Raw genomic sequence first — 19,169 nt, forward strand, 5'->3', positions numbered from 1 at the left:
TGCTGAGCAGAGGGGAAAAAAACAGCCAAATGAGCAGGAAAGAAACTCGAAGGCAGCACAGTCATATGCTATGTGATCACCCAGTTGCCAGCTAACAAAGCAGACAATAGTGAATTAATTAACAGCAGATTTCCTGGCGCCACTTTCCTCACAGGCAGATGCCTAAGACAAGGTCACAACATGGAGGTGGCCACTCCGTTAAACAAAAGTGAGAAACCAGAGATTGTCATCTCCTGTTTCAGACACAGCTTTGCAGTCAGTAGTCTAAGAGGGGATATGCTCAGAAACAGAAAGTAGAAGGGTGTGTGCGTAGCCCATCTTTAATAAATTAAAAGTTGCTCCAGATTTAGTGAAGATAATATCAGATAGATATCAGACAGATACCAAAACACCTAGATGTGTTCAAAAAACAGCCTCTTCATGAATCTTTCTCAGGAATTTTTTTTAAACCTTGAGGATCTTGTATGGACCACCGGCACTGTGTTTTATCGTTTATTTTTTTTGACAGAAAAATCAATATTTGTTTCATTTCTGTGAAGTGGAAGCTGCACTACACATGTTATTAAAAACAGAGAAGCACCTCTGTGAGTGATATTAACACAACTAAGCATGAGACATGATGTCTTCAAACCCACAGATAGGATTTAAAAGATCATGTTTGGAGCAATCCAGGAAGTGTTGCTTTTTATTCACATCTGTATCCGAGACACCTGCCTCGGCCTTAGTGTCAAAAGATAAAGGCAAATGTGATTTGCACCGCCCAAATCAAAAAGAAAATATATTTAACAAAGTCAAAACCTATGCACATCTATCGAAAGTCATGTTACAATTTTAAATTCAAAAGTAAGTAGTTGGCATGAATCATCACAATAAGAGGAAAAAGGAACACAGCACAAAATCAATACATATATTAAATCAATTAATTTAATGCAACATGCTTACTAAATATTTATATTATATGCACATATGTCTGTGTATGTCCAGATCACTGAACTATGCATTTGTTAAACACTATTTATATATAAAAACCTTTTTTTTCCCTTTTTAAACTCTCATTCGGCTACAGAGTGGCAACCCAAAATATTCAGTGAGGCTGAGCTGCACCGGGTTGAGCCAGAAAGTGCCTGTGAGCTCCCATCCAGGCAGCTTGAGCTCAAAGAAGGTCTTATCCTGAAGTGACAGTCCACAGAGACCTCTAAAATGCTCTTTGTCTAGTCCCTTAGCTTGCACCAGTTTCCCTTAGGGCTTCTGAGCGACTGCCCCCTACAATACATTCTTTTTAAATCAGGAGAATGCAACACCTTCACAAAAATAAGGTAAGTATTAAAATCTATTTACAACCTCGAGTGCTATATGTACAGATAAAGGGGATACACTGTTGATTAATAAAATACTAGAACATAAGGTAACGGAAGTCAGAATATATGCAGATGAGAAAGATTTTCTTAAAAATACTAACAGTACCTAGTCCCAGCTGTATAAATTAATATCAGGGACATAAGCAAAGTTAAAGCTTTTGGGACTTCACCTCGCAGAACAAACCCTAAAAAAAGAAACCGCTCTACTTACGGCCACCGTAAAAGAGACTCACCCTGCATAAGTGTGTAGAAGGTGCCAGAAGCTGACAGGTTAGTGGTGACGGTGATATCTTCTTTGTTGGAGCCCTCTGTCTGGATGCGGACCGAGCTGTCTGCGTCTGTACGGTAGCTGCTCACTCGGCCCGTGGGGTAGGTGATGTTAGTCAGACGCCCATAGCTGTCATACCTACAAAGAAATATGTTGATGTGAACCAAAGAAGGCAAAGAGGACCGTGCCATCTGAAAACACGGATAAACAGGCACTATGCCTGAAACATAAACAGTGCTGTGGTATTAAAAATTTACTAAGCCTTGTTGAGGTTTGTTAAATCATAAAGAAGCAATCATGATCATCAATGCCAGTCAGGTATGCATAAATGATTGTAGGTACATAAATGTGACTAATGAGTTGCTGTGTCATTCCAGATAAGCAGTGATTATGAGTTGTTCTCTGTAAGTGTTCTAGCATAAACTCTGCTAATGGTAATTATAGGTAGGGATTGGAAACTTTCCGCAGAGTCCGATATTTCCTCCGTGTTGTCACAAATTGAAGCAATGTGTCAACACAGGCAGTAAACACAGCAGCAAATCCATCAGTGCTGGCAACCTGAGGTAATACATGGGATTTCAGAGCTATCATCTTTAATCATCGAAGCACAATCAGCATAGCTTTTGAAAAAGCGCAAAATATCTCCTGCAATTTTCTATTCACAAACAAGGAGTGGGTGTACCAACAAACTAAGCAGCTTTGTCCTTTTCTAGTCCTTTCAACAAAATGTGAATGGGGCATTAATATCAATACTTCTCACTGTAACTTAAAAAAAGTATTAACTTCAATTCTATTCTATTTATAGCATCATATCACATCAGTAGTTACCTCAAGGCACTTTGTATAGTAAGGAAAAGACCCTACAATAATAAGGAGAAAACCCCAACAATCAAATAAGCCCCTTTGAGCGAGCACTTAGCAACAGTGGGAAGGCAAAATATACTATAAATGTGCAATAGATTAAAAAAATGATTAAGATGAGAAAGCAAACACCTTTTTTACATTTGGAAAACTGCTTATTAGCTTAAAAGATTAGCGATATTGCCTAATCTCATTATACAGTCTATGAAATAGGAGCGCTCAGGTGTGAATCCTTCGAGAGATGCAGCATCTCCCTAGCTTATAGATCAGTCAGTTCATCACATACAGGAACATGAGTGGCCAGATTGTTTCATTTTGCTCAGAGAGCACATCAGCATAGAACAATTTTAAATCTTTCAGATTTTCAGTGTTCCAGAATTGGAGCGAGTGAACGGTACATTACTTAGAAAGAAGACTTTTATCTGCACATTGAATACAGATTGGAAAGCCTCTTCGATGTTGCTGCCTGCCATAATAAAGCCTCTAATAAATGAGATGGCGGGTGCTGGTTTACAGATATTTCCTCAGCGCTGCCATCTCAAATATCCAATATGGAAAGGAAGAGTGGGAGAGGAATCATCTCCCAGAGATAAATGCTATCTGATCTCAACTGTACTAGGGACTGGGATTCATAGATACATTTCAAGCCAAGTCTTCCACTTCAGGAAATACTAAATAGCAGAGTAATTTATATCTAAGCCTTTGATTTCTTTTGATACTGCTCATATATTATCAGCAAGAAATTCTCCCTGTGTCCATCATGCAATCAAAAGTTTTTGCAGTGAAAGCACTGCAAGTTATCTGCACCATACTACTTTTAATGGTTCCATTTATTTGACAAAGTGTTCCTGTTTGCCTTCACCTCTGCACAAAAGACTCAGTCCACAAGACAGAAATCTCATTCTAGAGCAACACTACAAGCCCCAGCTTGATCACTGACCCAAACTCTCTATGTCTCAATTAGGGCCTTAAGCTAGTTCCATTCCTTGAGCTCCACCGCTGAGCTCTAATGGTTTTGGCCTGCTTCAGCTCAGCTGCCTATTACTTTGCTTTCTTTCGACAAGAGGGGCACACAGGGGCAGGGTGCTCAGCAGAAGGACAGGAGCAGTTTCCCTCTGGTTGGCCACAAGTCTATTCGGATCGCATCACCTCTGTGTCACATGCTAGCTCTATGACCTTTCACGCTGGGCCCCAACAATAGGCTGAACACTTCATATCAGCATCACCCCCAGCATACCTAACTTCCACTCATATTTTCAATTAGTCTTGCTGCCTGAGAATTTCTGAGCACATGTGACTGATAACTTACTGATATAACTAAAGCCCAGTGGCTAAGGCACATTTTTTTGCCAAACACAAATTCTTCTACCATCTTAAATAAATGATAAAAGAATATTTAGGTGTTTTATAATTCATCATGATTTAGAATAACCCTTAAGCAGAAGCACTTATCATTACAACATAAATTTAAGGCCGGCAGACCGTTTGTGTGTGCAGTAACTGTCGTACAAATGTGGTTTCCAGGGGTTACAACAGAAAGACAGTGTGGCAGATGTCTTTTGTTCTCTAGTCAATCTATTGTTTTTTTTTTCCTTCGTTCATTCAAATTAATTTTGATCCACGAAGCATGGAATGTAAGTACACATTAATTAATATGGGTGAAATGATTAGCAGTGCACTTTGGTGGGCAGAGATAAATAGAGGTTCTGATGGTAGCAAATTACGGTTTTGACCCTCAGGTGGTGAAATGACCTTTAAAGCTAATTATTCAAGAAAAACAAAACCCTGTTTATTGGGTGTAAATAAAGCATGGATCAAATGATTTGCTTGTAGGTAAATACAAAGCTTCATTGCTTAATTTGAAAGGGAAAGACAGGAAATGAAATAATACATGGACTTCATTTTATCCAAAGTATTTTGACATGTATAACAATTTTGTTTTACTCTACCAACATCACAAAGTGTCTTATGAAGGCGGTGGGCCACTATGTGTTGCCAGAAGCTGTAAAATGTGTTCAACTAGGCTGTGATCTGGTGATTGCAAATGCCATATGATTATTATATGAATCATAAAATGCTCTTGCTGCTCAAACCCCTCAGTGGCCTCACATGCCTTATGGAGTGGAGCACTGTCATCCTATCACAGATCACTGTCATCATCATAAGACAAAGGTAATCACTCAGAATATCTTCTGCCTGTAGAAAATATTGTATTATTATTTACCACAGTAAATTAACAATGCAGTGCATGAACGATAGGTTTTATCACCTAAATCAGCGGTCCCCAACCTTTTTTTGCGCCATGGACCGGTTTAATGTCAGACAATATTTTCACGGACTGGCCTTTAAGGTGTCACGGATAAATGCAACAAAATAAAATGATACAACCAAGACAAAAACTGTGGTATTTTGTAAATATAAAAAAAACGTGAATTCACTGTGTAATTGTGTAACTTTATTAGCAGCGTCCTCCTGAAATGCGCCAACAACATTGAGAGTAACATCCTCCTCTCTGCCCCTTAATGCCCTCTGGTCACTATGGTAACGCGTAAATATTTCTTTCAAAATAAGACACACAACTACAACACAGGAAAAGACCCAGGGAAACCGAGTTAGCTATAAAAGACCTGAAAACCATAAATTTCACACCATAGCCTCAACTCTCGCGGCCTGGTACCAAACGACTCCGGTCCGTGGCCCGGGGGTTGGGGACTGCTGACCTAAATAACACCTAAACATTCATTATTTTACTATAAGTCAGGTGTGTCAATTTCTGCTTTCTCTTTAGATATTAGAAAATGAGTATGTTAGAACCTAAAAAATAAAAGAAGCCATTTTACAGAAAGTCATAGAGAAATCATTCAGAATTCCAAACACCCACTAAATTTGTCTGAGCCTCAGGCAATTCAGTCTACCTCGAGAAACGCCTATGCATGGCTGCATTAGAGCTGTTTTCATTGCACTTTTGCACTTTTTTTTTTTCAGTGCAACCATCTCAGATGACAACCAAATCAAACACAGGTGATAAATGTCTGCTCATATTAAACAGAGCGTCTGATTATGTGTCAGAGTTATATTCCTCCAGCGAGGTGTAACAGATGTCTGACCAGCCAATCTGCTTAATCACACTTTTTGGAATGACATCCAGTTAGCATACTATCCCCTGGTACATTAAGCTAAGGGACAGATTGCTTCATGCAAGTCACAAGAACATGAAATCCTAAACTGTGGGAGTGTTTTCCGTCGTTTCCTCACAAGGTATGCTTTGCCTGAATTAATTAATATCTTTGGCTATTCAACTATGCTTATATTTCTGGGGCTCATCCCAGTCATATGAATATAAATTTTGTACTACTCAATAGATACATGTTGTTCCTGTACCCAACAACTCCAAACAAGTGATGATCTGCAGTCTGCAAGCAAGGGCACAGATGAGTAACATATCATCCAGTAATCCTATTTGGTATGATAACAGCAAATAGGATTACACCCATCCTTCCACAGGTCTTGTATTCTGAGTGACATAGACATCCAGCCATAAGAAGTGAACTCATATGCCAAAATACTAAACTCACATGCCAAGGAGCTCTTCGACTGCAAACATTCATTCACTAAAGCATTCAGTGATATAATGAATTCAGGGCTCTTAGTTCAGATTCTCCAGGAAAAAAAAAAACCTAAACAAAACTGTCCAATCTGCATATCTGAATTAACAGATTACACAGATCTTTAAGCCTCTTTGCTTTGATGCGGTTATCAGCTCAAATTGGATCCAGACTTTTAAGTATAATGATTATAAAGGTGTTTCTTAATATTACTTACTCAAAGAATGTTGTCCATCCATTTTCGTTTGTCTTAGTTGCTAGCAGTCCCGAGCTTCCATGGTAGGTCATTACAGCTAGCTCTTGACCCTGGGCAGCAACAGTTTTAAGGGCACTGTTAGTGCCTATGGTGAACCAGAAGGTCTGTCCATCAGGGACCATTAGCCACAGGGGCATTCCTGTTGTGTCTCTTCTGATCATCACTGTGTTTTTGTTCTTATCAGTAATGCTGCTCAGATCTCCCGATCCCGTGTATGTCAAATTGTAGAGATAGTCTCCTGTAGTCAGACTTTGTGTAAAAATGTGGCTGCCATTGGAGTCAAACAGATAGAGTTCATCATTAATGGGAGAGGACACCTCATACATACTGAGGGGATTCAGAAAAGGCTTGTTTTTGCGAACGTAGCGTATACGGATGTTGCCCAGATCTGCAATGTAAAGATCTCCATCTGGACATACTGCCAGAGAAGATGGTGCATTCAGTTTAGCATCTTTGGCATAGCCTTCATCTCCAGAGTAACAATCGCAGTTGGCATCGTTCTTGCAGTCACAGCCACTTGGTGCCCCTGCAACCAAGGAGATCTCTCCATTTGTGGACACCTGTCTGACTCGGTTTATTTTCTTTTCATCTGACTCAGCAATGTACAAAACACCATTGTGGGACACAGCTAGGGCATTAGCTGACTCGAGGGTGGCATGGATGGCAACTTTGCTCAAGAGGAAATGGTCAATCCCAGGCACTTGACAGTGCATAGGACGGCCTGCTACAATACGGACTTGGTGGTTTTCAGAGATCTGGAGTACTACGTTGTTGTCCAGAACATATAGGGAGTTGTCCATTGGGTTCACTGCCAAGTCTGTAGGCCACTCAAGGCGCACCTATGAGGACAAAGACACAAAAATATAATCCTTAGGTCACAAAGACATATAGCATACTTTTATCGATCTACACGGTTTTCAATTTCTAAGTGGAAAAGCGCCTCATAGGGAAAAAACGTGATTATTTCATAGCTTAAGCTGTAAGTAAAAACATTTTTAAACAATTTATTATCTGATGAGGAGGAAAATAGCTGATGTACTTTTAAAAGGTGATACACAAAAAGATGATTTTTCAGATTGCAGATGATAACAACAGTGGTGAAGAAGGGCAGTGTGAGAAGAGATCATACAAATGATAAGATTAACTGAAAAGAGCACACTGCGATGGTTCATGAGAACTGTGAACACTTAAGGACAAGGCTTCTGCATCCTTCACCCAAGTCTCTGTTTTTCCTTGCTTTGGGTTATTAATTTTGTAATGACAAGAGATTGCATGAGTCCTTGAAAAGAAACTGGAGCACACTTACCAAATGAAAGCCTAGCCTGTCTCTGGCCTCCTAAATTATGACTTATTGTTCTGCTAACAATGTATCAGGCTTTTAACAAATTGGAATGATTGGCTTCATCCAATTTACTGGTCTCCCTCTCACTTATGATCCCAGTGGGATCTCTTAGAAACATAATATGAAGTGCAATATTTCAATAGAAGCCTTGGAGTTCCAACAAAGGAAACTGATTAAAACCTGGACCAAAATACAAAGACAGACTCAGATTTAAGGTAAGATTTTACACAGAGGACCCTTTCTTTTGTTTGGTCACTTTGTCTTAGAGACTAAGGAAGAAAACTAGAAAGTAGAAACAGGAAGAAAGTTATCAAGTCTTAATAATTAGCAATAAAGAGCTAGAAATTGCATATATTTTTATTTCTGCAATGGATACTGTTAAAACACCCAAGTACACAGTACTTAGTCATGAGCTAAAATTACTGACTACCATATTAATATATTATTAGGTTAAGTAAGTAGACAGCTAAAAGACACAATGAAACATTTTGAGTGTATTATGTATGGACACACTTTGGCCACATAGTAGGCTTTCTCCAGCTCTCTGGGATCAAACAGTGCATTGCAATAAAAAAACAGGTTTGCAATTAAAAAAAACAAAACAGGTTTCTGAGAATTTCTAGAAATATAAAAACAGTGGGGCCTATAATTCACTTTTTCTTTTTAAATGTGGATTACACAGAACAAAATACACAAAATAGAATTCAGAAAGCTTTCACGTTGAAGATCATTAGATATATTTTGCATTTTCCTTCCTTGTTATCTGCACATATTCCTAATGTTCTAATTTAAAAGTTAACACTGAAACAGTGACATTCTGTGGCGATAATGATTTGAATGATTCTAAACTTTTGGCTCTCTTCATATTCCTGAAGGCACGTCTTTTTAAAAGTGGGGCACCTGCCCACCTGTAATTGAAAAACAGATTTGAGCATTACACACCTCACATCCTATAAACCTCCCATCATCTGCCACATAATGGAAGAGCTTTATATAACGGGATGTATCTTTTGGCTACATACGACAAACAGGAGACTAGTGGATACATGTCATCGCTCAGTAAGCAGAAAATGCATTTACTTGGATAATGAAGGGTAGACTTTCAATTTCTTAAAACCTATTTCTTGTCAACACTGCTGGTTAAATATTTCATGAGCCAAGTGTGGAGTGGCTCCTGGGAGCTGCCTGTAAGGAGGTTTTCACGCCACTCTGACTGATGAGGGGATATTTCCCGAGCTGCTGTCCCATATGCTGTAACCAGATCATACCCTCCCTTTTATACAGTGGGGATGCTGTCAGAAGCGCCTGCTAGACAAAGCCGCTAACAGGAAAAAAACCAAAACATGCTCAACAGCTGAGAAAGCAAGCCGTAAATTTGCACCAACACAACATCAAACTATTTTAAATGAAATAGAACTTGTATTAAGAATTATAATGACATGTTCCATTAGTAATCTCTGCACTCTTTGCTAGTAACAGCATGATGCCTGCCTCAAGAAGAGTAATATGTCATTATTTGAAGTCCCTCTCAGATTTGAATTGAATGTCACAGTCATAGTCTAGATAAAGCTTTCTGAAGCTGCTAACACCCCTGAAATATGTTTGAGTGATCTTGTTTTAAGACATGATTTTCCTGCATTTAAGCTCAGCGGGGAATGCAGCGAAATTTTCCAAGACTTTAAAGAAAAAAAAATGCAAGGAAAATGGAAGATACTTCTAAGACAGGAACGACCCAAGGCCTTGGTAGAAAGAAAAAACATATATGAGGTCAAAATATTGTCATTTTGCTTAATAATAAAAAGGTTACAGAGGTATATACTGAATTAAGAGAGAATTTAGCTGTAGCTTGCTCACTGCACAGATGGCAAAGTAAGATAACAACGACCTCATCAGAGGAGAGAGAGAAATCTAATGTTATTTCTTGCCTTGGTGTGCCAGGTGTGGTAAAGCAAAAGTAATGACCACTGTGATGAGCCTTCTCCAGAGAAAGTCAGGTTCTAAGTGAGGGGTTGGGGAGTGTTTGAAGAAGGAAGCTATGTGCTCTGGATGAATTTTTAATGGATGCTTTTTACTGTCTGAGTGTCTCTGGCAATGCTTGTGTGATTTGTCATCATTGTAGAACTGCAGTCAGTCTGCCTGTGTCCTCGTGTTTGTGGAACTGGGATGGTGAGCATCCATAGGCACTTGTGTGTGTGACGAGGTAAAGGAGCAGCAAGCGGAGGTCAGGAGGGGGGATGAAGTTCCCCTGGGGCTGCAAATGGGCAGCTGGAGGCTTTGCTTCCTCTACTGAATACATCATTCACACACAGAAAGCTTCCCACAGAAAGCAGAAGAGGACCCCTCAAGACCTGTATCCTGCATCCATACTCAACAAAATACACGAAGAGGAAAGAAACAAATGATTGCATGCATACTGAGCTGGGCTTGGACCTCAATCAAGTCCAATAACCAAGCCTCAAATTGCTCAATTCACGGAAGTAAAACTGAAACAGTTATGAATCATGTCGCTGGCATATAAAAATTAAAATTAAAAAAAAGATAAATTTTGAAGGGGATTTTATTTACTACTGGGTAGGACTGTCAAGGAGGCAAAAACAGCTATGTATGCTAAAAGTCTGTCTTGTCACCTCCAAATGGGAAGTCAGTGAGCCAGAGAGTGACCTCAGTGCAGTGTCCTTGCCTGGGGGATGCGTTCTGCGTAGTGTGTGTGCACATGTGTTCATGTGCGTCAGAGTGAAGATCTGTGCATGAAGTCAAAGCCACTGAGGTTAAAGGTCATTCTTTTCATTCCCCTACAGCTGTAGGTCACTGGCACTCTGCATTTAGCAAATCGGAGCTACAAAAACCACAGTGCTACTTCTGGTTTCAGCATGGTCCTGATACTTTGGAAGGCCCAAGCCTGGACTGAGCCCAATTAACTGCTCATTTTCAGTTTTTATTTGTATCTGTGAGGTGATTTTAACTTTCACCAGGCTTGCACTGCTTTGATTGTGTATTGCTTTCTCAAGTTCATAATCCTACAGCACCAGTGAAAACTATGTAATTGAATCTTAAAAGATAATCCTTAGGTTAATAGAATTGACCTCTCAGGTCAGAAAGGCAAGTTTTGTAGAAAAAACAATAGGTGCAGTAAAAGTTTTCAGTGTTTCCCCAAGCAATAAACTGATGTTTCCCTGAAACTGGCTCTTGATTAACTACAGAGTCTAAAATGTTTTCTTGTCCTATTTACATATTTTTTTCATCTTGCTGCAAAATGAATTTCCTCCTGTGAGTCAAAAAAATATCTAAACTGACCTGAAGTATTTTATCATTTATGATGAATCATAGGACCAAAACTTTGCTGAAATAAACTGCACACAGGAAAAAAAGATCATCTTGAACCTTTTAGACAGTCTTGTGGATATATACCAAATCTAAACCAAGGCCTACAGTACTAGACGCAGGCTTGGAGGATCAAGCTGCAGAAATACCAGCTGATGTGGAGGTGTAAGCACCCTGAAAACAAGGGTCATTCAAGGTGACAGATGTAGGTTGAGAGAGAGGAAAGCACACGTCAGTGCACAGTTCCAAAGAGGTCATACCTGAGAGATGTCCATCACAGCATCACAGCTGAGAGGTCGAGCAGAGGTCAGGTCATTGAATCCCAGAAGAGTGGAGATGATACCATTCTGATCAATCCTGCGAATCATGGTCCCATCCACAAAGAAGATTACGCCGTACTTATCCACGGTAATGCCTGCAGATAAAAAGTCACACAATGAGAAGAAGAGGGAAATATCCTTAAATTATTCTGTTTATCTGTGACTTAATGTGAGCACAGAGCCCAACCAAATCACAATTAAGGACAGTTCACTGCAATAAAATGAAAGACTAATCATGACAATGAAAATTAATGGTAGGATTGATTTTTTAATCAATAAAGAAGAACAATAGAAACATCAAAATAGATGAGTATTGTAAGTATTGATTCAATTATGGTGAAAACTTCATCAGTGTCTTTCCCTCTCGCTATCAGCCTCAAACAACAATGAAGCTTAGTAAGCCTAGCAAGTCTCTGTATCTTTCTACTACTCTGAAGTCTGACAAATATTATTGAAAAAAATATGGACCTCATATTTTCAGTAGTTAGAGCAAACCGTTCTATTTTTCAATGCAAAGCACGGCTATAGATATGCACATTTCACAGGGGCTCTTTCAGCAAATATGACTCATAATGTCATCACAGTAGAGGACAAAGAATAAGCATGTGATTGAATGACTAATGCTTCATACCCATATGGAACACAAAAAAGAAGATCCCGGAAACCCACAGAAAGACATGCTGTTAAAAATAACTAGCTAGTTAGCTGCACATTTGGGGTTACAGCTGAAGGCAAAAGCATCATTTCACAATAGATACATATAATTTGTATTTATATATACATGAATTGGATGAGGGCAGTCTTTTTATCCTTCAAGTTCGGGTCCTCTACCAGAATCCGGGGAGCTGGATGGTGCCGGGCAGTATCTTTGCTATACATGTATATATGTATATATATATATATATATATATATATATATATATATATATATATTATATATATATATATATATATATATATATATATATATATATATATATATATATATATATACATATATACATGTATATATGTATATATATATATATATATATATATATATATATATACACATATATATATACATATATATATACATATATATATATATATATATATATACATATATATATATATACATATATATATATATATATATATATATATATATATATATATTGATATATATATATATATATATATATATATATATATACATTATATATAAATATATATATATATATATATATATATATATATATATATATATATATATATATATATATATATATATATATATATATATCCATATATATACATATATAATACCTCTGGGGTTATATATATACATAGTGGCATCAACATATATATTATATATGTATGTATATTGATCCACTCTACTTCCCAAAACTGACAACTGACTTGAAACTATATCCATTTTAATAACATGGGAGACATTGGTGGCCTCAACAGCCTTTCCTCCATGCCTGCCATATGGGAGACACCAGTGCCTGCCACCAGCTCCAGATTCTTGGCCACATCTTTCACAACATTCAGCGATTTAACCTTGAACACTTTCCTGCTGCTGGTGTCTGAAAGGTACACGGCGTTGTTCACTGGACTGGTGGCCAGGTAGTACTTATGTGCAGGGCTGTTGCTGAGTGGAGGGAAAAGAGAGGAAGAGGCTCAAGTCAATAAAGCTGGAAGGGCTACAGCTCTTTCAATAAGAAACATTGTGTAATACAATTAAAATGGATTCAAAAGCCATTTAGAGAGTCAATTGGGCACAATTACAGTTTATACCCAGGACAAAGAAAACAGAATGAGATTAAACATGGTAAAATAAAAATGAGATTAAACATGACATAATAATGCGGCTTAGGACTCACGCAGTCAGCTTAGTAAGAAAAGCGTGTTTCGAAAAGGGAGTGAAAGTACCAGTGTACCTACATCTATATGTCTGTGTCGACCTTTAAATACAGTGTGTGAGTGTGTGTGTAATAGTGCACAATATTATTGAAGAAATAGTAATGTAGTAGAGAAATGAGGGTGGAGCGGTGCTAATATTTATGACCCAAGAAATTCCTTTGATATAAGCTGAAAACGATACAAATAATTTTTATTTTACTTGGAACTTTTTAAAAATACAAACATATATGCATGACTGAACTAGAGATCCAAACACATTATGCATCCATCAGGCTGATATTCTAGCACAGAAAAATATCCTATTAAAATCCCAGCCAAGTCAACAATGCCATCCTTCACATCCATACAAACATATCCACAGGAGGTTGCCCAACCTGACAGACAGACAATAGAACCAAATATAACCAATCCTGCTGCGGCAGGATGCATACAACCTACTGATGTACTCCAGTCAGGATAGGTGACAGAAAACACAGATAGCTGTAGACAAATCTACAGTAGTACAAATTAGGATGACAAAGAATAATATTTCCATTAAAATTACACTTCTGCTTACTATAAACATAAACTCATGGTGATAAATCAAAGCATGGGAGATTGGAAGCAAGACCAATTACATTTTACTATGCACACACCAGATGCTAGAAACTTCTTAAACCGTGTTATTTTAAAGTGATTTTACAGCCTTGGCTCTGCTTCCATAAACATGATGTTACTGAGGTTAAAGGTCTTTTCTTTTCAAGTGCTGACTGACACATTTTTTTTGTTAGTTCATGTCAAAAAATGTATGAAAAAAAAATCTGACTAATCCAGAAAACTGAAAGTTAAATTAAAAGCTTACATCAAAATAAAAAAAATAAATATTAAAAAGTCACATTTTAACTGTCTGTTGACTAATTCTACTACTAATTTAGGAGAAAAACAAAACAAAGAAACACATAACCAGCTTAGCAATGAGTTTGCTGCCACCTTAAAGATGACCAGACTTATCAGAGCAGGACACAGCACAGTTCTGCCAGACATGATAAGCATTATGGAAAACCCTGTCAGCAGGACATCATTCAAAGTGGATTAAGACAGTATTTCAACTATAACCTTCAGGGTTCTTTTAGGGCTTATGGTCAGCGTGACAGTGCCAAAGCGTACATTTTTAAAACACAACAAGAAGAAAGACAAGTGGGTGTGTGGAATTGTCGTCTCCAGTACATAATTTTAGGTGACAATTGACCTTCAATGAATCAGTGATGACAGGGCTTTGCAGCAAACCTCAGGCACACATGTCACAAACTGCCCGCTGACCTAGTTGACTGATATGATGCTCTTCAGTATACTCCAGGTACAATTGGCTGGCTTAGAGAAACGACTCCTATCTGAGAGTAGGTCAGTGGCAAATCTCAATGACTGGCTTTGCATTCTATCTGCCATGTGCAATCAGCTGATACCTTATCAGCTCCTAGGTGCATGTAAAACAGTGTTGGTCCCCCATAGTGTTTGAAACTATGAGGTGTTATTCTCTGACCTTGAGCTATGGCCATATACCCCATCTATATTCACTGACAACATCTAGTTTGTAGAAGATAATTGGATTTTGCGGCATGGCGTCGTGGCAATGGTTGGAGCGGATTGGGACATCCTTAGTAGGGGGTCAATGAACACTGCAGTAACATCACCCACCTCCCACTCCTATCGCTAGCTCACACATGAACAGGAGGCAGCCGCCCATTTTATACAGACACATGCTGTGTTTTCCTGGACAAATCTCCTTTTCAATATGCAAATGTGTTTGGTGTACTGAGGGACAGGGCTCTGATGTGTCTTGTTCTAGCAAAGAAAGCATGTGCATCTATGCGATGTCTAAGTTAATGTACAGCAGCATAATAAAAGTAATATTTCTGTTATGCAGAAGACTTAGAAAAAGACAGATACAGAAAAAAGCAAGAGAGAGGGATTCTGAGTTTTTTGTTAGTATGTTCATCCTCTTGGAAACAGAGGCCAGTGACCAGCATCACAAGGCTTTTCATCCACAAGTTGACTAACTGTTCCCCAGCTAAAGTCATGACCCTGTGATAGAAAATCAATCAATAGCCCTTTGCCTGAGACACAGTATCTAAAGACAGCACACAGAGATTTCCCTTGCCACCACCTGCCATGGAAAATAAAGTCTCTGTATCTTAAGCCAGTGATAAAATCAACACTGAGTTGCCATTTTAGCAGAATCAGCTACTGTAGCTAGGTACGCACACCAAATGAGACATTATATTCTGTTTAATCCTGCAATCATTTGCCTGTAACATGCACTACTGTTAGCTTGTCTTTTATAATATATGTTATATAAATAGGGATATATATTTATAGCACATATTCTCTTTACGCTTATGAAATTACATTAAAGATTCTCTAACACCGTCAAAAACTGCAAATGATCCATTACACAAGGTTCGTCTGGTATTATGTAGGTTTGCGAATCGTGTATACAATAAACTGTCCCATACTGAAATGCTAATGATTTTTTTGAGGTGCACTTTTGCCTTGGTTAGTGGAGCACTGAAGATACACAGGAAAGTAGAAAAGGAAAGTAGAAAAGGGGAAGATATGTGGCAAATGGACAAGGGTTTGACTTGAACCTGGGCTTCTACACTCATACTGTTGCATGCTCACCCACCCAGCCGCCCACTTCTTTAACAACTTGAATTCTCCCAAATGATTTCATTTTAGAAAAACTAAGGAGAAAGCCTAGAAATTAAGCAAACTTAATCCAAACAAATCTTTCAGAACAAATGACAATGAACCATATTTTGAATTGTTTCTTGAGTGAAAAGATCTTTTGAATGTTTTCAGAAAAAGGAAAAGGGAAAAAAGATCCAAGACAAAACACAGGAAGAGCAAAGACCAAGATTGTAGGATACGGCTAGCATTTTCCAGGTGTTTTTGGAGAGAATGAGAGGGAGCGAGAAGATGTTCCCCTGAAGATTAAAACAAATGCAGCTGCAAAATGCAAACATTGTATAAAACGATAATCACTCAGCTCATTTAATTTTTACCATTCACTCTAATATTGACAGAATGGTACCTGCTGTACTGACAACAGCTGATATAGACAGCTGTTGTCAACAAGAGATATTTTTGAAGTATCAAAAATATCTCTTGGTTTGGCCTTTGTAAAATGTGTAAAAAGACCAATATCTCAAACTTTAAGATAAATATAATTTTTAAATTAATTTGGTGACTGGGCTGTACCCTTTTTTTAAAATTAGCAAATACTGTGTGGCTTACCTATGCCTGAAGTCTTTATTTCTGTGAAAGTTTACCAAAAGAAGCAGAAATGAGAAAGGAAGAGAAAGGAAAGAAAGTGTTAGTTGATAGTAGATGGTATTAAAAAGTAGTAGGCATACTTAATCAAAAGAGAAGCATGAATAAACAATATTTTAATTTTAAGTTTTTTAATTGACTCAACCTTCTCCTTGGGAGCATTAGGAAATTTATCTTTCCTTAACATTTTCTGTTAAGACCTTATTACATCCTCTACGTCCCTTATGAGATCCAAACTCCAGCTGATACAGGTGAATCAGAGAGGCAGAACCATCAATTCTTTGCCTTTAGGGCATTTCTGTCTATCTCGATCGACCTCTGTGGTTTATGACCTGTATACAAGCCCATCTGAGCTCATGGTCCTGAGCGAAAGTAAGTAGGCTACTCTTCCGTTACCTGAGCTCCAGGACGCTGGTGACATTCCCTGTGGTGAAAATCCTCCTCACATAGTTGAAGTCACCCACGTACAGACTTCCATCTGAGCCACAAGCCAGAGCAACAGGGGCCATCAGCTTGTTTCCGTCAGCAAGGCCATTACAGCTAGGGCAGGAGATGCTGCGCCTCCGCCCATTCCCCATCACGCTGCCGATTACAGGAGGCTGCTGGGAGATGAAGACGTTCTCTCCATTGCCCATGTGAAGAATACCTGATGAGGGTACAGAAAAGAAACAGCTTATTTAGGTTGAGGAGAACGACGGGGGTGAGCACAAAGCAGCGTGGCCAGCTGTTAGTGGGAAATATTTTGCAATTTTGGTTAGAGGTTAAGTTAAATCAGCTTTTTTTCAATCATCATTGAAAGCAGTGTTTCCAAAAAAGCCAGGGGAACGTATTGAAACTTTTTTCCCCCAGCTATAACAAACTGCCAGATTTAAGTTAAATTTATATGTTGGAAAGAACCCTGAGAAATGATGTGTACAAACCCATCCCAACCAAACATGTTAGTCTGTATCAACAGCTACAAAACTAAAAAAAATGTCTTGTCATTATACTTTTGACATATCTCAATTTAACTTTAACTTAGCATTATTTCTGTACAGTGCTTAACAAATTTATTAAACCACCTTTGTACTCACCTATGAAGTAAAGTTTTATCTGAATAAAAAAAAATGTCAAGACACATTCCAACACACCTCCAGTAATCTGCAGATGAACAGAGAATCTATAGAGAATAGATTTCCAATCTGGCGTTGAGCAGCACAGAAGTTCATATAAATAATTTTGAAAATTCCATGTCATAAAATTTAATTGATCAATTAAGGTCCTCAAGCTGCTTGATGTGAGTGTAATGAAGTTCAGTGAACAAGTGGATTAAAATGGGATTCGTACTGAATGCTTTCATGTTTCTGCTTGATGGATAAGCAGTTTGCTTATGCTAACGTGATACCAATGGGAATTTGGTGAGCCGAGCCTGTTCCACTGCTCTAACTCTTTGAGTTCCTGTCTCAATAGTGGTTCAAGGTAGCTTAATGCAGTTTAAAAGCTATATTGGATGAAGGATTTAAGGGAAAGTGTAAGTCAATACACAGATAAGCATTTGATGTGATTTTAAATAGGACTGTGTGTGTACCTCTATTAACTAGAGCCATGAAAATTGCACTGAGTGCCTGGGATTGCAATAAGAGGTCGTCTTGGTGGATGAAAACACGGGCACAATTTCACAGCGAAATAGGAACCAAGAAACCCTTGGCACAAGCATAATCTCTTGGAGCGAGAAAATTATCACACAGGCACAATCACAAAAAAGAAAAGAAATCCAAACAAGAAAACCCAAAAGAAAACAAATATATATATTTGGTTGTTTTTTTTTTACCTGTTTTTCTATCTTCACCAGCTTTGCGGCAAACAAAATTAAATCAATAAGAATATAGCAGATGTGCAAGCATTCAGATATGGACTTGCATGCACACTTTTTTTTTAACATTAGTGTTGCCAATCTGCTCTTGGAAAATTGTCAAATATGTAAATGTAAAGATGTTGCTGCTGCCCAATCAATGTAATCATATTTGAAATTCAGCATCTGCATGCCTGTCTTAGTTTTGCTGCATCTGATGGTACTTAGTGACCTGAGATCTTTGAGCAGCACAACATTTGGTCTATCAGAAGAGATCAGCCAAGCATCCCCTTCCTGGGACGTGATTTAATCTTAGGGACTGCTGCTGCTGGGAGTAGCAGCCTGATAGCAATTAAATTAGGGATGATTCTAAAAATGCTGGGCATGAACAAGACATGAAGGTGCCAAAAGAGGGGGTGACTGGAGGAACTGGCAGTGCTGGTGGTGAGGGCAGTTCTCGCCTTCGTCTGGACTCCACTTTCAGGCTCAGCAGGTTTAGCGTGACAGATCAAAATGCCACCTTCGTGAGCACTTTTCAAGTATGCTTCATCTCCTCTGATGAGTCCTCCCAGACACAAACAGACACTGAAGCCTAGCTAGTGACAGGTGCTGCACAAAGTTATTTCTACTACTGCCTTTTAGGAGTTATTTGATGGCAATAAGAAAATTGACCTCCCTCACCTAAAAAGGGATGGAGGGAATAAAAAGTGAGATCTATCAAGGGCTACATGACACTGCTGAATGGAATAAAGCCTAAAAATGCTACAGGCAGGGAGGACAGTTTTATGTT

At 38.4% G+C, this 19,169-nt stretch overlaps 1 protein-coding gene across 1 annotated transcript in view; it reads right to left on the reverse strand.

Annotated features, from left to right (window-relative positions):
- The window catches only part of tenm4 (teneurin transmembrane protein 4), a 154,429-nt gene that overhangs the window by 19,000 nt on the left and 116,260 nt on the right, over positions 1-19,169 (reverse strand). Inside the window, 6 exon segments of the mRNA XM_039597960.1 lie at positions 1,592-1,764; positions 6,310-7,187; positions 11,272-11,432; positions 12,760-12,816; positions 12,819-12,967; positions 16,945-17,194. Of these exon segments, the coding sequence (XP_039453894.1) occupies positions 1,592-1,764; positions 6,310-7,187; positions 11,272-11,432; positions 12,760-12,816; positions 12,819-12,967; positions 16,945-17,194 (1,668 nt within the window).

The sequence above is a fragment of the Oreochromis aureus genome, linkage group 14, assembly GCF_013358895.1.
Source record: "Oreochromis aureus strain Israel breed Guangdong linkage group 14, ZZ_aureus, whole genome shotgun sequence".
Taxonomy (NCBI): Eukaryota; Metazoa; Chordata; class Actinopteri; order Cichliformes; family Cichlidae; genus Oreochromis; species Oreochromis aureus.